Source organism: Sciurus vulgaris, assembly GCF_902686455.1.
Source record: "Sciurus vulgaris genome assembly, chromosome: 3".
Classification (NCBI taxonomy): Eukaryota; Metazoa; Chordata; class Mammalia; order Rodentia; family Sciuridae; genus Sciurus; species Sciurus vulgaris.
In genome coordinates, this window is record NC_136463.1 from 43256349 (window position 1) to 43283760 (window position 27412).

The window sequence follows — 27412 nt, forward strand, 5'->3', positions numbered from 1 at the left end:
GGAGGTCTAGTGGTGACTGGCTGGACAGGTGCACCTGTTTACTGTGCTCCTTTTCATTAAGGATAACATACATGAAGAGGGAGCTGAACTGCTGAGGGCCCAGCAGGGTCTGTACCTCTTCCCAGGCTCGGAACCCCCTCTTCCTCCTTTAAATTTTTTTCTTTGAGAATTTTTATTTGATTTATTCCTTGTAAAAATACATCTTAATAAGTAGATGTTGTTGAAGTATAATTGCCATACACAAAAATCTGCACATAATTAAAGCCTACAACTTGGTAAATATTCATGTGCATGCACACCTGTAAAATCATCACCACAATCATGATAGTGAACACTATAGTTTGAATGTGAAATGTCCCTCAAAGTGCCATCTGTTAAAGGCTTAGTTCTCACCTGTGGCACAATTGGGTGGCAGAACCTTTAGGAATTGGGGCCTACTGGGAAGAATTTAGGACTTGGCGGGGTGCCCTCAGAGGGGACTGTGGGACCCTTTCTATTTTTGCATCCTGCCATGGGGCAAATGATTTGCTCTACTAACTCTCCCTGCTATGATATGCTGCCTCACCATAGGTCTAAAAGCAAAGGGTTCACTCAGCCATGGATCAAAACCTCCAAAACTGTAAGCCACAATAAACCTTTCCTCTTTATATATCGATTATCTCAGCTATTTTGCTACAGTAATGGAAAGTTCACCAACAAAGTGAACACATACTTTCATCATCTTGACATGTTTCCTACTGGTCTTCTGCAGTCACTTACTGTTTGCTGTTCCTACTCCCTCTAACCCAAGCAGTCACTCATCTGCTTTCTGTCACACTTGATTAGTTTACATTCTCTAGAGTTTAAAAAAATAGATGTTATTATAAAGTATAGACTCTGTTGTGTCTAGCCTCTTTCAACATAATAATTTTCAGATTTGTCTGCTTTTCTTGTGTCTACAGTTCATCCTACCATGGCAGTGTGTAGATATTTTATTTTTTGTTCAGACATTCATCTGCTAATGAACATCTGTATTGTTTCCAAGTATTTAGGGCTTATTTGAAACAGGTTCTTATTAAAACAGGTTAAATAAAACAGGCCCCAGTTTTATTTCTCTTGGTTTAATTCCAAATTATGTGATAGCTGTATATCCAACTTTTTTTAAAAACAGTGCTGGACATTGAACTTGGGACACCACCGAGCTATATCTCCACCCCAGTATATTCCCCTGTATATCCAACTTGTAAAGACATTTTCAATGTTTCCCAAAGTGGTCAAACCACTTTACATTCCCACCTGTTGAATTTTCATTTTATAGTGTATGAGATTTCCAGTTCCTCCTGTTAGGATTCCTAGTTTCTGCTGTTAGGTTTTCAGCATTTTATTTGATTTTGCAGAATCACAATGAATAAAGACTGTTTGCATTACATAAAATTAATTAGGCTTGCACTGATCTTTTAAAATATGAAATAAAAACTTAAAATCACCTATAATCATATCACCCTAATTATTTTGTTTTCAGAAAATATCACATATATGCACAAAAATGCAAACACCTTATTTTAGGAGACACCATAAAACATACTCTACTGCTAGGTATTTGGGTGCTGGGGATGGAACCCATGGCCTTATGTGTGCTAACCAAGCACTCTACCACAGCCACACTCCCAGTCCTTGGGTTGTTTCTGTTTTTAAATAAACGTTTTAATTTACAAGCATCTGTAAAAATAACAGGTCCTGTGTACCTTTTACTTTTGCCCAGAAGTAATATCTTAAAAAATTATATTTTGATATTACCAAGGATGACATTGAAGCAGTCAGGATGCAGAGTATTTCCATCTCTGCAGACAGCCCACATCTTGCCCTTTAAAGCCACACCATTGTGTGTGTGTGTGTGTGTGTGTGTGTGTGTGTGTGTGTGTTGCTGGGGATTGAACCCAGGGCCTTGTGCATGTGAGGCAAGCACTCTACCACCTGAGCTATATCCCCAGCCCTATAGCACTTTTATCCTGCCCCTATCCTCAGCTTCTCCTATTTCTATAATTTCATCATTTTATGAATTTTACATAGATCAAATAGGCCCTCCAGTATATGTTATTTTGTGATTGTTGCTTTTATTCATTCAGGATAATTTTCTTTATATTCATGCAGGTCATTGCATGTATTTGTTTTAATTCCTCCTTATTGCTGTAGTTTTCCATGTTATGAATGTAGTTTGGGTGTACAGTCATCTATAAATGGACATTCGAGTTGATTCCAGTTTTTAGCTCTTACAAATAAAACAGCTAGAAAAGATTGAATACAAGGGTATTTTTGAGAGGTTTGATTATTGATTTTTTCATTGCTCTACATAAGTTCTCAGAGATACATTTGATACATCAAATAAAATTTTTGTTTTTAAAAAACTACCAAACTGTTTTCCACAGTGGCTATACAATTTTAAATTTATTTTTTATTAAAAATTTTTTCATAAATGTATATAGCGTAATAATGTCTGTCTCATTCTATCATCTTCCCATTCCCACTGCCCCACCCCTCCCCTCATATCCCTCTGCATAATCTAAAGCTCCTTCATTTTTCTCTATCCACCCCCTACTAAGGGTCAGCATCTACTTATCAGAGAAAGCATTTGACCTTTAGGTTTTTGGTATTGACTTATTTCACTTAGTATGATATTCTCTAGTTCCATTCATTTACCTGCAAATGCCATAATTTCATTCTTCCTTAAGGCTGAGTAATATTCCATTGTGTATATATGCTACTTTTTCTTTATTCATTCATCTGTTGAAGGGCAGCTAGGTTGGTTCCATAGTTTACCTATTGTGAATTGAGCTGCTATAAACATTGATGTGGCTGCTTTACTGTAGTATACTGATTTTATGTCCTTCAGGTATAAACTGAGGAGTGGGATAGCTGGGTCAAATGGTGGTTCTATTCGAAGTTTTCTGAGGAATCTCTGTACTGCTTTCCAAAGTGGTTGCACCAATCTGCAGTCCCACCAACAATATATTAGTGTACCTTTATCCCCACATCCTCGTCAACACTTATTATTATTTATGTTCTTGGTAATTGCCATTCTGACTGGAGTGAGATGAAATCAGTTTTGATTTGCATTTCTCTAATTGCAAGAGATGATGAACATTTTTTCATATGTTTGCTGATGGATTGTATTTCTTCTTCTGTGAAGTGTCTGTTCAGTTCCATAGCCCATTTACTGATTGGGTTATTTGTTTTTTTGGTGTTAAGTTTTTTGAGTTCTTTATATATCCTGGAGATTAGTGCTGTATCTGAGGTGCGTGTGGTAAAGATTTTTTCTCATTCCGTAGGCTCTCTTTTCAAATTATTGATTGTTTCCTTTGCTGAGAAGAAGCTTTTTAGTTCGAATTCATTCCATTTATTGATTCTTAATTTCACTTCTTGTACTTTAGGAGTCATGTTAAGGAAGTTATGTCCTAAGTTGATATGATGAAGATTTAGGTCTACTTTTTCTTCTATTAGGTGCAGGGTCTCTGTTTTAGTGCCTAAGTCTTTGATCCACTTTGAGTTGAGTTTTGTGCAGGGTGAGAGATAGAGGTTTAATTTCATTTTGCTACATATGAATTTCCAATTTTCCCAGCACCATTTGTTGAATAGGCTATCTTTTCTCCAATGAATGTTTTTGGCCCCTATGTCTAGTATGACATAACCATGTTTATGTGGGTTTGTCTCTGTCTTCTATTTTGTACCATTGGCCTACATGTCCATGTTGGAGCCAATACCATGCTGTTTTTGTTACTATTGCTCTGTAGTATAGTTTAAGGTCTGGTATTATGATGCCTCCTGCTTCACTAATCTGGGTCTCTTATTTTCCAAATGAATTTCATGATTGCCTTTTCTATTTCTGTGAAGAATGTCATAGGATTTTAATAGGAATTGCATTGAATTTGTATAACACTTTTGGTAGTATGGCCATTTTGACTATTTTAAATTCTTACCAGCAACATGTGAGTGAATCAGTTTTTCTGCCTCTATCAACTTTTGGTGTGGCGACTAGTTTTTTTTTAATGTTAACTCTTTTAGTAGTTGTGCAGTGATGTTTCATTGTGGTTTTAAGATGAACTCTGTGTATTGTCTTCAAGAGAATTGTCAATTCTGTACCTTAATTTACATGTTAACAATGTAGAAAAATAATTTTGATCTAAACCCAAGTTAAATGAAGGAAGGAAATAATATCGATTAAAGATGGGAATAAAAAAACTGTAGATAAGATCCATAAAATCTTAAGTTGTTTCTTGGAAAAGATCAACAAAGCTGACAAAATTTCACCCACAGTGACCAAGAAACAAGGGAAACTATAAGATAATGAAATTAGATTTGAATATGAGGTCATTGTTATAGGCCTTATAGAAAGAAAAGTGATCCAAAGAGAAGACTATGAGCAAAGTTCCTCAATGAATGAGATCACGTAGGTAAGGGTCAAATTCAATGCCAGTGAATCATCAGGCAGCCAGTAGGAGGCACATGACCATCTTGCCCAGGTGCAAAGCCTTTGTGTTCCAACCCTGTGGCCACTAGAGGGGGCGAAGTTGCCACTTACTGCAGCTGGAGGGATTCTGCAACAGCACATTGCTTCAACAGATGAAACCAGGGATGGATTACGAAATATACAATGATTTACCTTATCCAATCCAAACTCAATGAATTTCACCATATTAAATCAGAGGGATGACTTTTCAATTTTCAGTAATAGGGATCATACATACTTCCAAACAGGAAAAGCATAAAAGAACAACCATAATAACTGTTTTAGTAAGCCAGCAATGTTCCCAAGTAAAGGTGATCAGTCAGGAAGCAACCACGTATAATGTTTAAAGTGATGGAGTTCAATGCCATTTTCCTCCCGTTGTTTTCAGAGCTGCAACAGTGAGATACCTTCAGTCCTCAATTGTTAAGTACTTCTGACATTTTGGTAGTGCACCAAAGATACCAGCTTGGGAATGGAGAAGTCTTCAAGCTCCTAGGGTAAGTTTGCTTTATAAAATACATGAGACAATAGATGTGTCACAGAGCACAAATAAAACATAAGCTGTTTCAGAAAAGATAAGATTCCTGAAATACTGAATTGTGATTGAAAAGAACCCAGCATTCCCCTTGGCCTCCTCCTATCCTCAGGGGAATGAACTTCCTGAGCTGATAATCATCACATTTGCTTTGACAGGTCCTGGATTTGTGAAAGCAGAGAGAGCTGATGGAGGCTTATTCTGACATGAATAGTCTGTGTGGAAGAATCACAAGCTCTCCTCCCCTTCCTCACCATCTCAGCCCCTTCACACACTCAGGTCCTTTCCCAGACAAGAGAGATAAGAAAGGACAAGAGAGACACCTGTCCTCTAACACTCAGGAAGACACCACAACACTCTGGCTGCAGGTTCTGGTGTTTTCATAATGAATCTACCATCCATGGACAGGTCAAGGCTCAACTCTCTCTGGATTTTACCAAGAAAGACTTGGTGAGATAAATCATGGGAAATAATTCAAAATTTAAACACAGATTAAAAAAAATTTTTTTTGTGGTGCTGGGGATTGAATCCAGGGCCTTGTGCATGCGGAACAAGCACTTTACCAACTGAGCTATACCCCTAGGCCCAGATTAAAAATTAAAATAACCCTGAACCTTTAGTACCCCTGGTCCTGTTGTTTAAGCCTCAAGTGGACTTTTTAAAAAGCTTTTATCTATTCATAATGTGACTTCCATTTTCAAACCATGAATGAATACACACATGTGCCCACACAGAAATATAGATAATTGCATGATCTCATTTGTATGTGGAACTTAAATTGTCAAAATCATAGAAGGAGAAAGTCAATGGTGGGTGTCTGGGACTTTGGGAGAGAGAAATGAAGTGATGGATGTTGTTCCTAAGGTATAAAAGTTTAGTTATGCAAGATAAATCATTTCTGGACATATAATGTATAGACTGGCAGTTATAGTTAACAATATCAGCTATTTGAAATTTGCCAAGAGGTAGGCTTTGAGTATTCTTACCACAAGATACGCAAAAGAAGAAAATGGTAACTATGAGAGGTGATAGATAAGCTCTTTAGCTTGTTTGTGATCATTTCTCAGTGTATGCCTGTATCAAAACATCAAGGGGTATGCCTTCCGTATACACAATTTTCATTTGATATTTGTACTTCCATAAAGGTATGGACATGTGTGAGAGGAAGGAAGAAAGCCCAACCATTCACAGGGAACGGATGCAATGCCACTGGAAGAGGTCCCTAGAGTTCTGAGAGAGGTGACCTTGACTCAGAATGATTGCATCCTCGGTGTATGTGATGGAGAACTATTTCAGTTTGTGTCAGAGACACAGAGATTTATTTGGGAAATCAGAGAAACAAATGAGGGAGAATGTGGGCTATCTTCAAGACATCAAGAAGACTTTCGACATAGAGCAAGGAATTCAAGGGAGAGTGTGACTATCCCAAGAGGGAGAGAAAGCAATCCCTTGGCTTAGGGTGTTGATATTTATAGAGACACAGTAACTAGGGGCTGACTAGAGGTGGAGTCATGGAGGAGCTATGCAATTTCCTGTAGTTTTTCTAGTGCTTGTGCATTAACCTCTTCATATGTCACTTTTTGTGGGCAAGGGTCGGGGCTGGGTGCTCAGACTGTGTTGTTCAGAGTTGCTTGTTTTGTATCTCAGTGTTTTAGTTAGCATTTTTCCCTTTGTCTGCTAAGACTAAAAGACCTGACAAGAACAATTTTAGAGGAAGAAAAGTTTATTTGAGGGCTCATGGTTTCAGAGATCTCAATCCATAGAGAGCTGGCTCTTTTCCTCAAGGGTAGAGGTGAGGCAGAACATCAAGGCAGATGAGTGTGGTAGAAGGAAGCAGCTTAAGACATCACACCAGGAAGCAGAAAAAGACTAAGCTTTGCTCACCAAATACGTACTCCAAGATTCACCTCCTCCATTCACACCTTACCAGCCTGCAGTTACCACTCAGTTAATCCCTGACAGGAGATTAATTCACTGATTAATCATTTTAGTTTTAAACCTTCTTGCATTGTCTCACACATGAACTTTTGGGGGACACCTAATATCTAAACCATAGCAAGTGGTTTATGATCTCTTTTCTTTTGAGACTCAGTATATCAGTATATCTTTTTTCTGTGTTCCTGAATTCCCATCTCATGAAGAACCATTCTGCCTGGGGAATAGTATTTTCTCTCAGATAAGAGACAGTTGTCTCTTTAGAAAGTGTGTTGGATTGTTTCTAGGTAACACCAAGACTCTCTGGAACAAAAAATATTTATGTGAATTTTGCAACTAAAAATAAAGCTGTTCATCATTAAGTTTCCAGCCTGTGGAGGCTCTGTGTGTCAGATCTTCCAAGCCCAATTTTGAGAAATATGCTAATCTTGTAGTATTATCTCATTTTGTGTAATTTCCAATCTTGACTGCGGAGAAGGGATTGATTTGATGAGGTTTAAGAAACAAAATCCTTTACTAGATGCAAATAAAAAAAAAAAACCTCCCAAACTTCTTCAAATTCTGTACCTATCCTGTCTCAAGTGGTTCATGACATGCTCCACCATCACTCTGCCAAAAGCAAGAGCTCTGAGGTAGTGAGAAAAATATATCCCCATTCTATACTGGTAGACAGTACAGCAGGAAGGAAAGGAAGAAAAATAACTGTCCCAGAGTTCTTGAGTCTTCTTTTTTTTTTTTTTTTTTTTGGTACTGGGGATTGAACTCAGGGGCACTTAACCACTGAGCAACATCCCTAGCCTATTTTTATATTTTATTTAGAGACAGGGTCTCACTGAGTTACTTAGCGCCATTCTGTTGCTGAGGCTGGCTTTGAACTCACGATCCTCCTGCCTCAGCCTCCTGAGCTGCTGGAATTACAGGTGTGAGCCACCATGACTGGCTCATGAGTCTTCTTAAGAGTAGTGATCTGAGAACATGATGTAGAAAAATTATATGTTGAGGGATTCAAGGGCTATTATAATGATCTATATTAGGTGGTGTTGGGGTAAATGCTGATCAGTGACTAGTAAAGCTGTTGCTCCCAGCAGTGAGGTAAGAAGGACTTTAAAGAATGTGATAACAAGGAGAAGGATAATGGGCCACTTTCCTTATCTTCAGTCTTTAGTTGGGGATCAAACCAGAGTGATCATGACCATAAAGTAAAGAAATGTACTGATAAAACATCTGAAAAAATTAATCTGTGCAATAGGCACACAACCTATCCTAAATATTCCCCTACTTGTAAGTGCTATGTGGCCTTCCATGTTGTGCTGGCCTGCGGCCACCAAGGAATATGTGAGTAATAAGTGTCCAAACCCTCTCCATGGAGTCCTCTAAGTTCTTTCTACAGACTCTCATCTCAAGGCCTCATTTAAGGAAGAGTGTTGGAGAAGATGCGCACAGTGGGTTGTTTCCTCTTCTAGCAAACCTTCGGTACAACCAAATAGCTGGTTGGTTTATGAATGACTACACCAAGGTAAATGGACAGCATCCTGTTTGGAAGGCCACCACTCTATTCAAGAATGTAAATACAAATTAACTTGGTAGGCTCAATTTCATGTTGTTTGCTCATGTGTTTGAGTTTTTATCAATTCATGAGTATGACCCACTGGCTTGTCCTATGATAAGGAAGAAGGACAAAGGAAAACTGGCCTATTTAAGTAATGCCTCTATAAGACACAGCCCAGGGCAAATTACTTCGGGAATGTGTGAGCTTCATTGAAGTAGGACATTGGAAGAACCTCCTTCTCAGATTAGCATGTGATTTGAATTGACAAGTAGAATTCCCAGTGTACTCATATGAGTTGGCCACCTGGGTCCAGGAAATGAGCATCTATGGTGAAGGGCTGCAGCAATGAAGAGAAGGGCTGAATCCAGACACATTCCACGTGCACACTCTTTGGCACAAAGTGTCAATAAGAAGTGTTCTTTTTGTGAACAAGGGAAGCAGGAGTACAGATGGCTATGGAGCAAATTTCCAGAGAAGTCCCTGCTGACAGTTGCGCTTGGAGACTACAGATGCATCCTAGCAGGAATAGAAAAGAATTCTTCACTGGTCTCTGTGTTCCTGGTTGTAGATACAAATAACTACCGAAGGGGAAGTTATTGAAACAAGTGATACTGCACAGATATGGACTGCCTGTTTATATATCTTCAGATCAAACAACACAGTTTTCATCCTAAGATATGTTTTGGGACTGGGGCTATGGCTCAGTGGCAGAGCACTTGCCTGGCATGTGTGAGGCACTGGGTTTGAGTCTTAACACCACATACAAAAATAAGCAAATAAAATCTTTATTGCTGTCTAACTACAACTACAAAAAATTTTTAAAAAGATATATTTTGGTGGAGATTTATAAGAGGCTATTAAAATGTTGGATCTTTAAATAGGGAAGTAGAGGCTTGAAGGGCTGGCTTATACACTTTCACTTATACATATTTCATATGAAATATGCTATATTTCATTCATATAATATATATTGTTATATTATTATATAATATAATATTATATTCATATAATATCTTCATTCAAGATAAAGGGACCATGGAATGGTTTCCACTGGGGAGCTTCCATATGGGAGATTTGGGGAAGACGTTTTGGTTCGTTTTGGTGCTCATATGTCTATGGGATTTTTCCCATGAGAAGATTCTGGTACTAATCATTCTTTCTATATGGAGATCATGATGATCTGACTGCATTGATATTATTTTGATTTTTAAACCTTCATGTTAGAATTTCTAAGTGTCTGATAAGGTGTGTTTTGCTCTCATCCTATCTGTAAAAATTGGGGTCTGCAGTCAGTATGGCTGTTATCTAGTGGTTGAGCTATCCCACTTGCTTGTACAAAAGTAATCCCTCGTTGAATGATGGGAATGGACTGGGTCCAGGGAGGCACTTGGTGAACTAAAATTCTGATGCCACCAACTGAGACCAGCAAAGTGGTTTCCCTTTACATCTCTCACAAGGGTAGAATACTTTGATGTAAATGTGGAGGAGAAATAGCTAATAGCTGAGAGAAAAGAAATGAATGGATGGGTTGCACAAGGAGAGAAATCCACTATTATGTTAACACTTTAAATGAGTCTCAAAGGAAGATAAGCTTTTGTCTCTTAATTGAGTACCACTAGTTGCCCTAAGTGATGAAGCCATGTATGACTGAGACACTTCTACTTTTAAAATTTAAAATCCAATGGAAAACTACAAATCTGAGTGGTCTTGCCCTGGGAGACATTTTGTACATCCGATGTGATAATGAACTGGACTGATCAGTAATGATCAAGTGGGACTCTAGTAATGTGCCCATTACTTTTAACTCTTTTTATCAGGCCACATCTGTAATACTGTGATGTGGTATAACCCTGGCCTTGTTGGTAATGTCTTAATATGCTGATAATGTAATCAAGTTTATGGGAAGTAGAATTAAAAGTCTCTTGGTACTATCTTCAGCTCCATCTCTCCAATATTAGACAAGAAAAAGAATCATGGCCAAAGGCCTTGTGGGCACAGACAGACCCACCTCAGCAGCCAGTTTGCAGACTGTAAGAAATTCAACAAGGCAGGATGGGCCGTATTAACATCATACAAGGCAAGAAGGACTCCACAGTTCCAACCTGTGATGTTGCTTTTCAGCATGGTTGCACCAGTTTGCAGTTCCACCAGCAAGGCATGAGTGAACCTTTCCCCCGCCACAGCCTGCAACATTTATTGTTCTTATGTTCTGATAATTGCCATTCTGAGGTGGAGGGAGATAGAATCTCAGTGTAGCCTGAATTTGTGTTTTTCTCGTTGCTAGAGATGTTGAATATTTTTTCATATGTTTGTTCATCATTGGTAGTTTTTCTTTTGCGAAGTGCCTGTTCAGTTCCTTTGCCCATTTATTAATTGGTTTATTTGGTGTTTTTTAGTGTTTTTTGAGCCCTGTGTATATCCTGGAGATTAATGTTTTATCTGAGGTGCAGGTGGCAAGATTTTCTCCCATCTTGATCATTTCCTTTGCTGTGAAGAAGCTTTTCCATTTGATACCACCCATTTACTGATTGTTGATTTTTTTGTCTTGCACTTCAGGAGTCTTATTGAGGAAGTCAATTCCTAAGCCTACATAATGGAGAGTTGGGTGTACTTTTCGTCTGGTAGGTGCTGTGTTTCTGGTGTGATGCCTTGGTCCTTGATCCACTTTGAGTGGAGTGAGAGTTAGGGATTCAGTTTCATCCTATACACATGGATTTCCAGTTTTCTCAGCACCATTTGTTAAAGAGGCTATCTTTTCTGCAACGTATACTAGTGGCACCTTAGTCTAGTGTGACACATAACTGTTTATGTGGGTGTGTCTGTGTATCTTCTCTTCTGTTCCATTGGTCTTCATGTCTGTTTGGGTGCCAACTCCATGCCGTTTTTGTTACCACAGCTCTGCAGCATAATTTGAGGTCTCTCATTGTGATGTCTTCTGCTTCACTTTTCTCCCTAAGGGTTGCTTTAACTTCTTTTTCTAAGAAGAATGTCATTTGAATTTAATAGTAATGGAATAAAATTTGTATAGCACTTTTGGTAGTATGGCCATTTTGACAATATTAATTCTGCCTATCCAGGAACATGGAGAGATTTCCATCTTCTGAGGTCTTCTTCAATTTTTTTAGTGTTCTTTTGTTTTCATTGTAGAGGTCATCCCCCCCCCCACACTTTTTTTTTTATAAGATCGATTCCCAAGGGTTTTTTTTGTTGTTGTTGTTGTTTGTGTAGGTGTTTTTTGCTTGTTTTTTTTTTTTTTTTTTTTTGTGATTTTTTGTTTGTTTGTTTGGTTTGGTTTTTTGAGGCTATTGTGAATTGGATAGTTTTCTTGATTTCTCTTTCAGGTGATTCATCATTGGTTTATGGGAATATAAGTGGTTTATGGATATTAATTTTACATCCTGCTACTTTGTTGAAATTGAATTCTAGAAGTTTTCTGGAGGAATTTTCTGGGTCTTCTACATATATAATCATGTCAGCTTAGAGATAGTTTTAGCTCTTCTTTTTCTATTTTTATTCCTTTAATTTCTTTCTTTTGCCTAATTCCTTTGGCTGGGTTTCAAAGACCATGTCGAATAGATGTGGTGAAAGAGGGCATTCTTGTCTTAATCCAGTTTCTCAAGGGAATGCTTTTCAATTTTTCTCCATTTAGAATGATATTGACCTTGGATTTTACACATATATCTTCTACAATGTTGATGTATGTTCCTATTATCTCACATTTTTCTAGTTCTTTGAACATGAATGGGTGGTGTATTTGTCAAATGCTTTTTCTGCATCTATTGAGATACCACATGGTTTTTGTCTTTAAGTTTGTTGATGTGATAAATTACATTTAATGATTTCCATATGTTGAACCAACCTTGCATTCCTTTGGTGAACCTCACTTGATCATAGTGCATTGTCATTTAAATATGTTTTTGCAGGCAATTTGCTAGTATTTTATTAAGAATTTTTGCATCCATGTTCATAAGGTATATTGGCTTCAAGTTTTCTTTCCTTAATGTGTCTTTCCCTGGTTTTGGTATCAGGGCAATACTAGCTTTATAAAATGAGTTTGGAAGGGGTCCTCCTTTCCTGTTTCATGAAATAATTTGAGAATGATTTGTGTGAGTTCTTTGAAGGTTTGGTGGAACTTGACTGAGTATCCATCTGGTCCTAGGCTTTACTTTGTTGATAGAATTTGATGGTATCTTCACTTTTATTGCTTGAAATTGATCTGTTTGTTTTCTATGTCATCCTGATTCAATTTGGGTAGGTCATATTTCTCTAGAATTTGTCAGTGTCTTCAAGGTTTTCTATTTTATTAGAGTATAAATTCCAGCATTTTCTGATTATCCATCTGTATTTCAGTAGTGTCCATCATGATATTTCCTTTTTCATCAGAAATTTTTGTAATTTGGGTTTTTTATTTTTCTCTCTTTTCATTAGCTTGGCTAATGGTTTATCAGTTTTATTTATTTGAATCAACTTTGTATTTTCCAAATTTTGTGTTTTCTTCCCAGTTTCATTGATTTGGCTTTGATTTTAATTATTTCCTCTCACTGATTTTGATGTAGATTTGATCTTCTTTCTCTAGGGCTTTGTGATGTAATGTTAGTTTATTTATCCGGAAACTATTATTTTAACAAATGAACTCAATGCAGTGAACTTTCCTCTTAGAACTGCCTTTACAGTGTCCCAGAGATTCTATTTTGTATTGCTGTTCTCATTTACATCTAAGTGTTTTTAATTTCTTCCCTGATTGTTCAGCTATTCATTGATCATTTAATAGTGTATTCATAATCTGCAGGTGTTAGTTTCTATTTTTATTTTATCATTTATTTCTATTTTTATTCCATTGTGATCTGATAGAATGCAAGGTATTACCTCTGTGTTTTTGTATTTGTTAAGAGTTGCTTTGTGGCCTAAGATAAGATCTATTTTAGAGGAGGTTTCATGTGTTGCTAAGAAATAAGTATTCAGTCATTAATGGATGAACTATTCTATACATGTCTATTAAATCTAAAGTATTAATTGAAATTTTATTTCTGTAGCTTCTTTATTTAGTTTTTGTTTGGGGGATCTATCTAGTGATGAAAGAGTCAGGTTAAAGTCACCCAGTATTATTGTGTTGTGGTCTATTGTTTTTTGATATTGAGAAGGACCTGCCTGATGTACACAGGTGCTCCATTGGCGGGGGGGATAACTATATATGATTGTTATGTCTTCTTGATGTATAATTCCCTTAAGGAACATGAAATGACCTTCTTTGTTCTTTCTGAATGCCTTTGGCTTAAAGTTCACTTTATTTGATAGGCACCCATGTTCTTAGTATTATTATTCATAATAACAAAACATGGAACCCAAATGTCCTAAAAAGAATGAATACATAAACAAAATGTTGTATGTAATATAAGGGAATGTTATGGACTTTTAAAATTCTGACACAGGCTACACCATGGATAATCCTAAGTGAAATAAGACAGATGTAAGAGGGAAAATATTGCCTGATTCCACTCATGTGAGGTACTTGGAAGAGTTAATTCATAAAGACACAAAGTAGAATGGAGTTTCCAGGATTAGAGCAATGGGGAGTTATTGTTTTATAGGTTCCCAGTTTTAGTGTGGAGAGACATTGAATGATGGCTGCACAACAGTGCACTTAACGACACTGAACTGAGCACTTAAAATAGAGAGTAAATTTCAGGTTATGTATATTTTAACACAATGAAAACCTGAGAAGAGTATTTGAGTAGGTGAGAGGCAATGAGGGAGACAGATAGGATGAATAGATTTAAGGACAGTTCCATGATTTCTTGGTCACTTTTGTATGAGGAATGAGTATTTAGTTCAACAATTCATCAGTTGATGGTGATCTTCAGTGTTTTGACTATTGTGAAGAGTGTTGCCAGGACCTTTCATGAAAGATTGTTTGAGCAGCCTTTTTAAATATATCTAGTTTATATATGTATATATGTAGAAGTAAAATTGATGGGTCATTAGGTAATTATAGATTTAACTAGTTGAGGCTCACCAAATAGGATTCCACAGTGGCTGCAGCATTTTACAACTCTCCTAGTTATGTATGAGGGTTCTCATTTCTCCACATCCATGCCAATACTAGGTATTTTATGTTTGTTATTAAATTACAGCTGTCCAAGTGGGTGTAAGTTGATATTTCTTTGTGGTTTTGTTTGCATTTCTAGAGTGACTTATATTGAGCATCTTTTCATGTGTTTTTGGAGATTTTATATTTTCTTTGCAGCAATGTTTATTTAGGTCATTTGTTCACTTTTAGTTCCATTTGTCTATTGTTTGTTGAGTTATAAGAGCTTTTAGTGTATTCTGAATACTAGAATCTCAGCAATATGATTCGACATAATTTTCACCCATTCTGTAAGTTGACTCCTTACTTTGTGTGTTTTAACTAGGTTATCTAATTTCATGGTGCACACTTGTCCAGTTTGTTTTTATAACCATTTTTATATCAGTCAGAGTGAGTTTTTTCCTAACTACAGTGAATTTTCCAGTATTCTTTCTGACTCTATTTTCTTACCATTGAGTTTGTAATTGATCCATTGAATGATTTCAGCTTCTAAAAATGTATTAAGAATTGTTGTGTGGCTTACTGTGTGGTCAATCCAAGAGAGTTTCATGGCTCATGTGTTTTGCATGGTTGGGTAGAGTGACCTAGGGATGTTTCTTAGGTCACATGGTATATAGCACTGTTCTAGACCTCTGTTTCTATGCTGATATTGTTTAATCCTTCCATTAATTATTGGAAGTGAAGAATTCACATCTCTTTTATTGTAAAAATGTCTTTCTCCCTTCAGATTCAACAATGTTTGTTTCTAAGTATAATTATGTTTATAATTGTTACCTCTTCCTGCCTGTTATTGATGAATAATATTCTCCTTTATATTTTCTAATAATGTTTATCGTAAAGTCTGATTTGTCTGATGTTAGGACAGCCACCCAGTTCCCTTTGGGTTATAGTTTGCATTAAGTATCTTTTCCATCCTTCATTTTAAGCCTATTTATATCTTGAGTCTACAGCATGTCTCATGCAGATGGCATTTGGTGGGTCTCCCATCACTATCCCCAAAATAAGTCCTATGTATTCTCTCATGACCTGACATATTATTCAGAAAAATAGAAGGCTTGAGTGAGGTTAACAATGTAATTGAATAAAAAGCAGCTGTCACTCATGACTAGTGAGGGTAGAGGGGTGACTTGTCACTTCAGTGTTGTGAAAAAAGCCTAGGTTAAATCTGTTTAGACTTGGATGTGCAGCAATCTTCTTTAGAAAATGATTTCAAGTTGATTTAGTGAACAGAAAATCAAGCATCCACCCCCAGGCAGGCAGGTAAGACACGGGCTTTATTAGGAGTCAGAAGCTTCCTTACCTCTGGGTACAAGAATTATCCCCAAGGAAAGAGATAGAGTATTATGTAATATAAACAACATTTCCTGGGCTGCTCGTACAAAATCAAATCAGAGAAAACTGAGATTACAATGACAGGTTCTAAATAAACTCACTTTCAAAGATGGTTAAGTAAATCTAAGTTAAATGTGCACCAACTATAGGATCCCCAATTTTACACCTAAATATTTCTTTAGGGAAACAAGAGCATATAGCCTTATGAAGTCAGTTTTGTCCAAGAATGACCATAGCAGCTTGAAGTTTAAGGGGCAACAATGGACACAAGGCATAGTGAAAGAGCAGATGAACAAAGAAACAGTGTGTGGTTCAGGCAAGCAGTGGCATATTATGTGTGAATACAGACAACAGTATCCCACTAACAGCTGCCATAGCCTCTGGGTGCCCTGCTGTGAGAGCAGCATGTTCTCCTGCATCCCTACTTCCCTGGTCCCAGCCTCAGTGACAAATTCTTCCTCAAGTCAGAGGTGGTTCAGCCCCTGCCTCAGATGCATAGGCTGTTCAGTTGAGGCACCAAGGCATACCAGACACCCAGGCAGAAAAGACCAGCACTGTGAGCACCCCTGTGCAGCTGCACCCCCTTCCTCCTGAGTGTTGGGAAACAGGGACCTGAGAGAGGGTCCTCCTGGGCAGCAACAAGTGGTGGGAGATTGAGAACCTGTTGTCCTGTCACGGTCAAACCCAGGATTGGGCTACAAGGTTGGGTTCAACCTGGGCCCCGGTGTCATTTCCATCCTTGTGGGGTAGAAGCTGTGACACAGGGTCTGTATAAGGTTTGTAGAACAGACAGACATAAGGAGTACAAATAGCCTGCACATTTGCCAGGCAGGGCCCGGGGCTGCTGGCTGCCAGGCACTGTCTTCACATGTACTGCACAGGATGTAACTGAAGAGCTGCTCAACAGGAGCATCAGCTCCATATCCTGACTGAGGAGCCAGGGCCAGAAACCACCAGGGGACACCAGCCCAGCTTCAGGGTGAGTGGGCACAGAAGGGACTCCACAGACAGGGCTTAGAGAAGGACAGAGAGGGACCTGGAGCCCAGATGACAGTAAATACCTCACTGCAGGGCTTGGGGGATGGAGTGGTTATAATCCTCTTTCCAAAGGAATCTGTTCCCAACTCCTCATCCATCCCATCCTCTGTGCCCAGCTTTGGTCAAGGCCAGGTGCAAGGTCATTTATTACTTTCAGTTAATAAAACTCCTGGACCCAGGTGCCATGTGGTAGCTATCTGACTGTCCTTTCATGGCTTCTCCAAGTCTCATACATCATTAGGTTTAGTAGGGCTGTCTTTTGCCAAAACATCAGGGGCCTCTTGCTATCCTGTGCATTTCTCTTGCTGTCTCAAGGAGCACACAAGGATCCAAAGGCAGGAGCTGGGCCCCCTGCGCAGGGCACCATTCCAAAAGAGAGGCAGTTATCACAGTATTGAGCCCTTCTCAGGACTGTGGGACCTGGACCTCAGCCCCTCCTGGAGCCATTTCAGCAGCCATAGGGATCAATGGCCTGGGTATCCTCATTTGGCCACCTTCCCACCCAGGATAAACCTGTTTTCTCATTGCTAGAATGTGACCTTCTGTCAGGGCTCATGGGACAATGCTCTCAGTGAAGGGAGTTACCACCCCCTCTTCAGCTAACAAATAGACCTGAAAGAAGCTGTCAACATTTCAGACTATTCCCTCTGTAATTACACTTTTTTAACTGAGAACCAGCATTGTGCTGGGGTTCTCTGATCCCTCCTTCGGCACTAACCACTTAGGGCTTTGAAGTTTCATAGTCTTCTGGTTAATCACACTATGGCTAATAACTCCCTCAAAGGGGAGAGATGGCCAAGCAGATGAATGATACCCCAACTCTATGAGAGGTACAGGCAGGCATGATGGGCAATCTGGAGGCAGCCCTGGAGCCTGATGTCCTGGATGGCCACCCATATGATCCCTCCTCCACCAGCATCAACTAGACGTTTACCTCCTCACAACAGGTCATCATGTTTGAAAGGTGAGCCCCACCCTCCAGGCACCGTGTGACCTGGACACCTGCACTCTGGTTTCGGGGAATGACCTTGTACCTCTCTGATGCTCAGCCTGCTCTTCTGAACAGTGGGGGAAACTAGAAGATCAGCCTAGAGGGTTACTGAGGAGTGATTTCCATGGAAAGTGCTTACCAGGACTTGATCCCATGGAAAAAATTGGCTGGAGGGGGCTGTGCTTGTTCTCATGGATTATTCTCCTCTCTACTTCAAGGATATCTTTGCCCCATGCCTCATTTATCCTCTGGACTTGGGCTAAACCATGAAGGAGATTTGGGACTCACTCTATGGGCTTCTGGGAATACCCAGAACTGGATTCCATGAGGGCTGACAGAGGGGCTCAGGCCCACTCAGACATCTTGGAAGCAGGTGGATGGCATTCATTCCACTCTACTGCACAAACTTGAAGCTACCCTAAGAGCTGAAACTTTTCTAGGCACTGACCATGATTCCATGAACACAGTGGACAGCAGCCCCTTCCCTCTTAGATTAGACCAGGCCACACAGTCACACTGGGTATCAGGGTACATAGTTTCAACACCGGAGGAGCTGTGACATCCTCCTGGCCTCCTGTAGATATTTATGAAAATCAGTGGGACAAGCTGACTCAGATGAGGCAAAGAGAACTTGGCAGCATGGCCCTGGGAAGGCTGGGTAGGACAGACTCCCATGTTCCCTCCCTTACCAGATATTTATGGAGCACCAGCCCTGAGACAGCAAGTGCAATGCACACAGCAGACAACACCTCCCTTTCCTCGTGGAGTTGACATGCCATTGGGGAGGGAACAGAGAGACAAAGTGTCAGGTTTCCTTGAACAAGGGTGAGGTGGTCACACCATCCTTCCATCAAAGACTTCTTCCCATTGGATTCCTGTCAGTCCATTCTTCCTTATCAGAGGTGCCTGTGGTCCATGGCTGTCACATTAGGGTGGAATAAGGTGGGACTGGCCTCTAGGCAGGCAGGGGCCAGACACCTGGCAGTGCACCCATGCAGGGTTGCCTGGGAGAGCAGTGAGGAAGAAAGGCCTGGCCTCTCATGTGCTGCCCACCCACATTCCCCTAGGGCGGTCTCCTCTCTCTGTGGCTCATCTCTGGAACATTACGCAGCAGGTCAGGACATCAAAGAGCTCAACATGCCAGACACACATCTGAGACACAAGGCCACCTACTCCTGAAACTGTCGAAGCACCTGGAATCCACTGAGGCAGAGCGTGAATGGGAGAGGTCTGCGGTGGGCACCTGTGAGCATGTGGGAAGGAGATGGGGCTGGGCACCCAGAGCAGAGCTTCCAGAAGCTGGATGGGCCAGGAACAATGACAAACAGAGCAGTCACTGGCTGGATGCAGTCTGGGAACACTTTCTCAGGCTGGGCTTTTGTGTGGAGATTTCTCTGAAAGTCGGTGGACAGTATTTTGTTCCGGGAAGGACATCTTACAGTTGCAGAGTCACCTCCAGCTTGTGGCACCTCCAGCGCCAAATCCATCACCACATTGAGCACCAGAGGGAGACTCACTGCCAGAAACCCCTTAACACCAGCCCCAGATCTGAGCTCCTAGAGACTCCACAGACAGTGCCAGTTCCTGAGCTCTGACTTGGACCTGCTATGCCAAGAGCAGCCCTGCCATCCCTTACCATTTCATTTGTTTCCCTATTTATTTCACTCATTTTGCTTTATGATTATTTTGAAATAAAATTTAATATTTTACTCATTTTGAAATGTTGAGTTCAGTGCATTTTCTTTCTTCTTTTTCTTTTCTTTTTTTCTACCAGGGATTGAACCCAGGGGCATTTAACCACTAAGCCACACCCGCAATCCTTTGTATTTTTATTTTGAGACAGGTCTCGCTATGTTACTTAGGCTCTTACTATGTTGCTGAGGCTACACTGAAACTGGTAATCCTTCAGCCTCAGCCTCCTGAGTCACTGGGATTTATAGGCAAGAGCAACCTCACCTGGGCCAGTTCAGTGCATTTTCAATATTGTGCAACTATCACAACTCTAGTTCGGAATATTTTCCTCCACTGATCCCTTCTTGTTCTCTTCTTTCTAGTACTCCACAACCACACATAATTACATTCACATGATTTGTCTATTCTGGATTTATCACTTCAGTGCAGTCAGATATCTGTTTGGCCACACAGTGTTGGAAGGGGTTGATTAAGTTTGATTTTTATTAGAAAATTACATTCCAGATAGCCCTAAGTTCATAAGTAAAAAGCAGAGTTTTCTAGGCAACACCTTCATAATGCTGGGGTTGGAAGTGCCTATCTATGATACAAGTGGAAGAAACCAAAAAGGAAAGGACTCCTAATGGCAAAACAAAGAGAACCACAACAGGGGCTGGGGTTATGACTCAGTGGTAGAGCACATGCCTAGTGCATAAGGCACTGGGTTCCATCCTCAGTACCACATAAAAATAAATGAATAAAAATAAAGGTGTCTAGCTACAACTAAAAAACATTTTTAAAAAAATAACCACAACATAGATAGCTATACAATTGGATGACGGTTCCTTACCCCCTCAGGCAGATAAAGGGTTAATACTCTGGGTGCGCACAGAATCCTCAGGAATCAATTTTGTGTGTGTGTGTGTGTGTGTGTGTGTGTGTGTGGTTGGGGGGCAAAGGAAAATAGTCTGTATTTCAAAAGGGAATCAACACATGAGCAGTAACTGTCAGAGATGCTCAACCTCTGAATCAGTCAACAGAAATGTGCACATTACTGAGATGACATTTGTTCTTGTTGATAAGGCAAGTTTTACTGATACAGAATAGCACTGATGAGAATGTGGGAGGTGGAGGCCTTGACGGACTTGCTGGGTTACATGACTGTGGATACTCCTCTCTCAGATACTCCCTGGGCAGCACCTATCAAAGTTCTAAAAGTGTGCCTTTACCTAGCAAGTCAGCACCGCTTGAAATAGCAAGAAACTGGAGCTGGCTTCAGGCTCATGATCCTCCAGAGTCAGCCCACTGAGCAGCAGGGATTACACCTGTGAACCACCATGCCCAGGTTTAACAATTAATCTTAAAATAAGATGGTCATTCTGGCATGACATCATCCTAAGTCATTCCACCAGCATAAAGTTAAGTGCGCTCAGAGCAACCATGGTGAACAACAGAAACACCCCTATCATTAGGGAAAGTTTAGTATTTAGAGAATCCCTTCCAGCAGTCGGAGGGAAAAGGCAGCTTACTCACCCTTATCTAACAGACTTTTGGTCATGGTTCTTTCTCTTCTATAGTAGTGGAGGGAGGGAGCTGGAGATAGTACCAAGAGGTTTTAACTCTACTTCCCAGTGCACTTGATCAGCGTTCCCAGTATATTAAGAGGTTCCCAACAAGGCCAGCTTATACCACATCAGAGTACAGCAGACTTGGCCCGAAAGAAAGAGTCAAAAAACACTGGCACAATATATTAAAAAATGTTCAAGGTCATCATCAATAAGGGAAATGAAAATCAAAACTCCTCAGAGATTTCATCTCACACCCGTCACTATGGCAGCCGTCAAGAATACAAATCATAATAAATGCTGGAGAGGATGTGGAGATCAAAGAACATGTTTATGCTATTTCTGGGATTGTAACAGTACCACCACTATGAAGATCAATATGGAGGCTCCTCAAAAGACTAGGCATGGAACCAGCTATACCACCCCTCAGTATTTATCCTGAAGAAGCAACATCATCTAACTAGAGTGATACATGCATACTCAGGTTTATAGCAGCACAATTCACAATAGCCAAACTCTGGACCCAGCCTACTTCACATTTACATCCAAAATTTTCTACCCTTGTGAGGGACATAAAGGGAAATGACTTTATTGGTCTCAATTGCTGGCATCACAATTCTAGTCCATTCCCTTCCACTCAGGGTGGGGCTACTTGGGTATAAAGCAAGTGGGCTAGCTCAACCACAAGTTACAGCCACACTAACTGCAAACCCCATTTTTTCCAGATGGCGTGAAAATAAAACTCCAATTATTAAACCCTTAGAAATTGTAATGTCAAGGTATAAGAAATTAAAACACTATAATAAAACCATCATGTTCTCCACTTGAAAAAAATAATTAGTTGAATGAGAATCCAATTATGAGAAACATCCCATAGGCACATGAACTTCTTCCCTAAACACTCTATCAATTCTCCCATATGAAATCTCCCCAGTGGACAAAATTGCTTGATCCACTCATTTTGAATGAGATGCAAATGAAGGTGTATAAGCCAGCCTTTCATGCCTCTACATCCCAACATTTCAATGGCTTCTTAAAATTCATCATCCAAACATAACTTAAAATTGTTCTCACGCTCAAGGCATGGGAGGTTGCCATGAGTATACAAAGAAGGGCACTCAGAATAGGGGAAGTAAAATGAAATATACATATTTATCAGATATACAGCACAAAATTCCCATGGAATCAATGAAAACAATTGATTCAGACCCTGATACCTTATTGACTCCCTCATTCAACTGTTTTATCTTGCCTTCCATAAAACCATAAAGTCAGAATCCAATTCCCGTGCAGAACAGATTGTTTACATTTAGATTCAACAAGGTTGTGTATAAGCACGTTTCTGCATACTAGAGGGATTCTCTAAATTTTATGCCAGAAAAAGTTTTTCTTCTGGACATAAGCAGTTTATTTTGTTGTTTTCTCCCTCAGATCATTATTTTCTCAGTTGTGCTAAGGCAGAGGACAGAATATCCTGAATGTAAAGAATGCAGGTGAGCTTGTATTGTGTTTCAACTACTATTTCAGTCATCAACATGCATTTTATCTGCTGTACAAAGTGATCATTAGGAAAAACTAATGCTCTAGAAAGAATGTTGAATGGTGGAACAAACTGTGGTACCTCCACAACAAAGAATTAAAAAGCAATAAAAAGGAATGCACTATTGCCACATGCTTGCTCTGGGCTGATGGAAAGAAAATTATGCTGAGTAAAAGACAGCAATCTCAGGTTTAACAGTTCTTTGTTCAAAATTGACTGTCTTTTGCTGGTGAAATCTGAAAAGGGGGATAAATCTTTGGAATTTCTCAAATAACACAATGTTATTATTTGTATCATAACTGCGTTTATGCTAACAGGTGGAATCTGATGTAAGATAGGCGAGATTACTGACCAAAAACAGTAGTAGTTTGAATACAGGATTAGGGCTTTGAGCCATACTCCAGGAAAAGGCAGACCTAGGAAGTCAGGACTCAGTCATCACCCATGGGGTTTCTGTGGGAAAAAGAACTCCCATGGTCCTGGTCACGCCTACCTGCCTTTGCCATGTGACAACATTGCTTCTCTGCCTCCCAATAGGTACATACACACAGATGCACACAGACACTGACACCGCCTGTGGGGAGCAGAGTGTAGGTCAGAGAAAAAGGGGACCCGAGGGGATAAAAGAGAAAAAGACAAAGATGCCAGGCTTGGTGGTGCACATCTGGAATACCAGAAGCTCAGGAGGCTGAGGAAACAGGATCCCAAGTTCAAAGCCAACCTCAAGAAAGTTATGAGACCCTCTCTCAAAATATCACAGAAAAGGGTGGTGGTATGGCTTGGTGTTGAGCACCCTTGTTTCAACCCTGAGGTGGGGGCAGGAAGAAAGAGGATGGAGATGGCGCTTCCATGGAACAGGAGCAGCCATCTCCATGTACCTGACTGGGACCCAGAGAATGGAAAGGGGGAAGAGGCCAGAATTTCAGGGACGGGGTATCCCTGAGGTGCCCAGGGACCTGCTTACTCTCACTCATTCTGTAACAGAACAAGATGGGTGGCTCTGGGAGATGAGGCTGTCCCCACTAACTGCAATTCAATCCTCTCAGGATGCAGACGGGGAAAGAAGGCCAAGGAGAAAAACGGCAGTTTCAAAACCACCAGGCAGGAGGCGAGCCTTCTCTTTAGCTCTGTTCTACGTGACATCCCTCCTGCTTCTACATCTTCTCTACTTTTGTGCATTACAGACATGTGACAACATGGTTTCTAAGTGTTACCTCTCCTATGCCTGGTGACACTGCTAACAAGCAGATGCTAGGAAGACCCCACTGTGCAGGGGGAGACTGGGCAAGCCTTAAACACACACTGAATTGTCCAATGTCACAGGAGAGGAAGGAGGAGAAGCTGGGTTTAGGCCTAGCTGGGTCTCCACAGAGCTGGGAGCCTGGCTGCACCCAGGGCTATAACATGGATGTGGGCTCATTGCTGGGGATGCTGTGTACACATCTAGAAATGTCATGGGGCTGCAGGAGAGCAGACAGGAGCCCAGGGGGACCTAGGAAGGGTCAGGTCAGGGACCCCAAGACATGGCCTCCCTTTCTTGGTGATAGATCCAAACAGAACTTGGAACCCAGTAACCAGGCACCCCCACTTAGCAACGGCCTCCTCCCCAGCTCATTTGGTGAAATTCACTTGAGCCAGAAACTATGCTTTCCTGTCTCCCGTGTGGAAGTCGAGGAGGTAGGAGGCCTCGCATCCAGACTTCTACTTGTGACTGCACGACCCCTTCCCCAGGACCCAGCCTCACCACACCCCACAGAAGAAAGTTTCAGAAAAACTTCCAGTCTTGCTTTGCATCCCACTCCTATTTTCCTTCCCCTTCCCCTCCCCCTTCCCATTCCCAGAGCCTCTCTGGAGCTACTGCTTCAAGTGGGGGAAGTAGCATATGGCCCACACGCGACAGCCCTGGCGAGGTTCACCCAGGACACACTGTCACGTGAGTACCCCTGCAGAGCCCCTCCATGCCTTCCTTCTCACTATGGGGGAACAGGCACCTAAGGCAGGAGCAGCTGGTGGGAGATTGGGAGCCTGGTGTCCTGTCATGGTCAGCCCCCCAGGAACAGGACTGGAGGTGGGGAATGGCAGTGTCCAGGGTACCTCCTGGGCCCCCAGGGTCATCTCCTGTCCTCTCAGGGTGCATACCTGGGACACAGGGTCTGGATAAGGTCTGGAAACACAAGGTCACAAGGGGCAGAAACACCCTCAACACAGGCCAGGAGGGCCTGGTGCTCCCTGCCAGCTACCAGGCACCGTCTTCCCATGCCCTGCACAGGTTCTCATCCACCACCAGTGGACATGCAGTGTAAGCTCCATTAAAACTCAGGAAGAGCCAGGACCAGGAACAGCTGGCAAGGAGCTGGGCCTCAGGGTAAGTGTTGGACACGCGGGACTCCACTGGCAGGGCCTCAGAGAAGCACAGAAGTGACTCAGGGCCCTCACACCACCTCTATTCTTGTGATGATTTTGCATTCTGCCATCCAACTGATTACAGCTCCTGCACCCAGGTGTCCAGCTGCCAGTGGCCTGACTGTCCCTCCACATACTCTCCAAGTCTAACACATTGTCAGGATTAGTAGGGCTGCATTGAGCCAAAACGTCAGGGGACTCTTGCCAATCATTCCATTGCTCTGTCACTTGATGTCTCAAGGAACATACCCCAGACTCTGAGGGCAGGACCTGGGGCCCCTGGGCGTCACCACCTTCCTCTTGGGCACACTTCCATAGCCATTCAGCCTTTCAGGGCTGGGACACCTGGAGATTCCCTCCAGGACACTTGTCAACTGTGCCACAGAGAACCATGTCCTGGGTGTCCCCACACACAGAGCCTCCTGTCTGGGATCAGCCTGTTTTCTCTTCTCCAGAGGCCATGTTCTGCTGGGACTCGAGGGATAATGCTCCCAATGCAGGGAGCTGCCACCTCTTGCCAGCTAACACACCAGCCTGAAGCTGTTCAGGCTTCTAACTATTCCCTGGGCAGTTCCTCCTTCAACTCTCCCAGCCATTGTTCTACTGGGGCCCTCCTGTCCCCTCTTGGACAAGCCCCTAATGGCTTTGGATACTGCACTCAACTCCATCCCCAGACACTTCTAGTGGGTCACACTTTGGCACTGACTCTGTGTCTCCATGCTCCAACCCAGAAGGCACAGGTGGCTACACAGGTGGATGACACCACCCCTGCATGTGTCTTGCAGGAAAGCCTGCTGCAGACCCCTGAGTCAGACTTCCTCCATGACTCAGCGTCCCCCATGTCAACCATGTCGTGTTCTACCATCGAACACAAGTTTGACATGATGTTGCAAAGGTAAGCACTGCCCAGGTCACATTCAGCTCTAACACCTGGAACTGGCCCTGCACCTCTCTGAGCCTCAGCCTGCTCTTCTGAACAATGTGATACCACCCAGCCTCACACCAGCCCTGCATGTGTCTTGCAGGAAAGCTCTATGAACAGCCTGGTGGAGATCCTGCAGCCAGCCTTCCTCTATGATTTGCCCTCCTCCATGTCTACCATGTTGAGTTCTACCACCCAACAGGAGCTTGAACTGATGTTGGAAAGGTAAGCCCAGCTCAGCGGGACAGGGTCACATACAGCTGTGATGCCTGGAACTGGCCCTGCACCTCTCTTAACCTCAGCCTGCTCCTGTGAGGCCACCAAGACTGACCTCATGGGAAGAAAGGCTAAGCCTCTCCTGCTGCTGCCCTCCATCTCTCCTAGGTGGTCTCCTCACTCCTTGGCTTGCACTTCCTTCACTATCTACTTGGTAATATCTATAGCCAGGTCACCATGACAGGCCCTGACATGGAGGACCAAGGCCCCAGGGTCCAGACTTGAGAGAAAACCCAGAGCTCATGGAGGAATAGGCCAAAGGTGAGCAGGACTGAGGTGGGGAGTATAAACATGTTGGAAAGGAACAGGGCTGGACATGTGGAGCAGATCTTCCAGAAGCTTGGGTGGGGCAGGAACAGTGACAAGCAGAGTTGTCACTGCATGCATTCTGGGAACACTGCCCAGGGCTGGGTTTCTATGTGGAACTGTGTGCAAGGCAGTGGGAAATACTTTGTCCTTGCAAGGAACATGGAGAGTTTGTTGACCTTTGCTCCTCTGGCAGCTACAGGCCCACCTCCTGTGCTTGTGGAAACTCCACTTCAAGTTCAACCACCTCTACCACCTGAGAGAGAGCTGGGGCTGGAAACACCCACTATGGCCCATCCAGGCCAACACCTCCTGCTGGCCTCTCAGCTGGCACTGGTTACTGAGACCAACCCAGAGCCTCCATTCCTCTCCCCTGCCCTTTCTTTATTCCTTCTTTTTATTTTCTGTGTTTATTTATTTGTGTATATCTAGCTTCTTGTAAAATTAAAATATTTTCTTCGTTCTTAAAAGACTTAACTTTATTGGCATTAAATATAGTCTCTAAACTGTGCACTGATCACCACTGTGTAATTCCAGAACATTTTCCTGAATTCGGTATCCATAACCATCCCCTTCCTTCCCTCCCCTCCCTCCTACTAGACCCCAGCAACCCCTTAGCTTTCTAGTCCTATCATATGCCTAGTCTGCATTTTTCAAACCAGTGCAGTTTCATTTATCCTTGGTCACAAAATCGTGGAAGTACTAATTAAGTTTCCTTAAATGGGGAAATGCCATAAGGGTGTATTTTTTTTTTTTTTTTTTTTTTTTTTTTTTTTTTTAC

At 41.6% G+C, this 27412-nt stretch overlaps 1 protein-coding gene across 6 annotated transcripts; it reads left to right on the forward strand.

Moving 5' to 3' along the window:
* The first annotated feature begins 21544 nt into the window (after positions 1 to 21544).
* On the forward strand, positions 21545 to 27365 carry LOC306658386 (uncharacterized protein). 6 transcript variants are annotated; one of them, XR_013763037.1, is made up of 6 exons: positions 21545 to 22677; positions 24272 to 24401; positions 24566 to 25089; positions 26153 to 26274; positions 26493 to 26586; positions 26828 to 27365. XR_013763037.1 is itself a non-coding variant. In XM_079135277.1 (6 exons), exons 1-5 carry the CDS (start codon positions 22556 to 22558, stop codon positions 26548 to 26550), a joined length of 528 nt encoding a protein of 175 aa, XP_078991403.1. In that variant the 5' UTR covers positions 21545 to 22555; the 3' UTR covers positions 26551 to 26586; positions 26828 to 27365. The 6 variants fall into 6 exon arrangements, 3 of the variants coding, with proteins under 3 accessions (XP_078991403.1, XP_078991404.1, XP_078991405.1); XM_079135277.1 differs by having other exon boundaries at positions 24994 to 25089; XM_079135278.1 differs by having other exon boundaries at positions 24994 to 25089; positions 26834 to 27365.
* Positions 27366 to 27412: the final 47 nt, after the last annotated feature.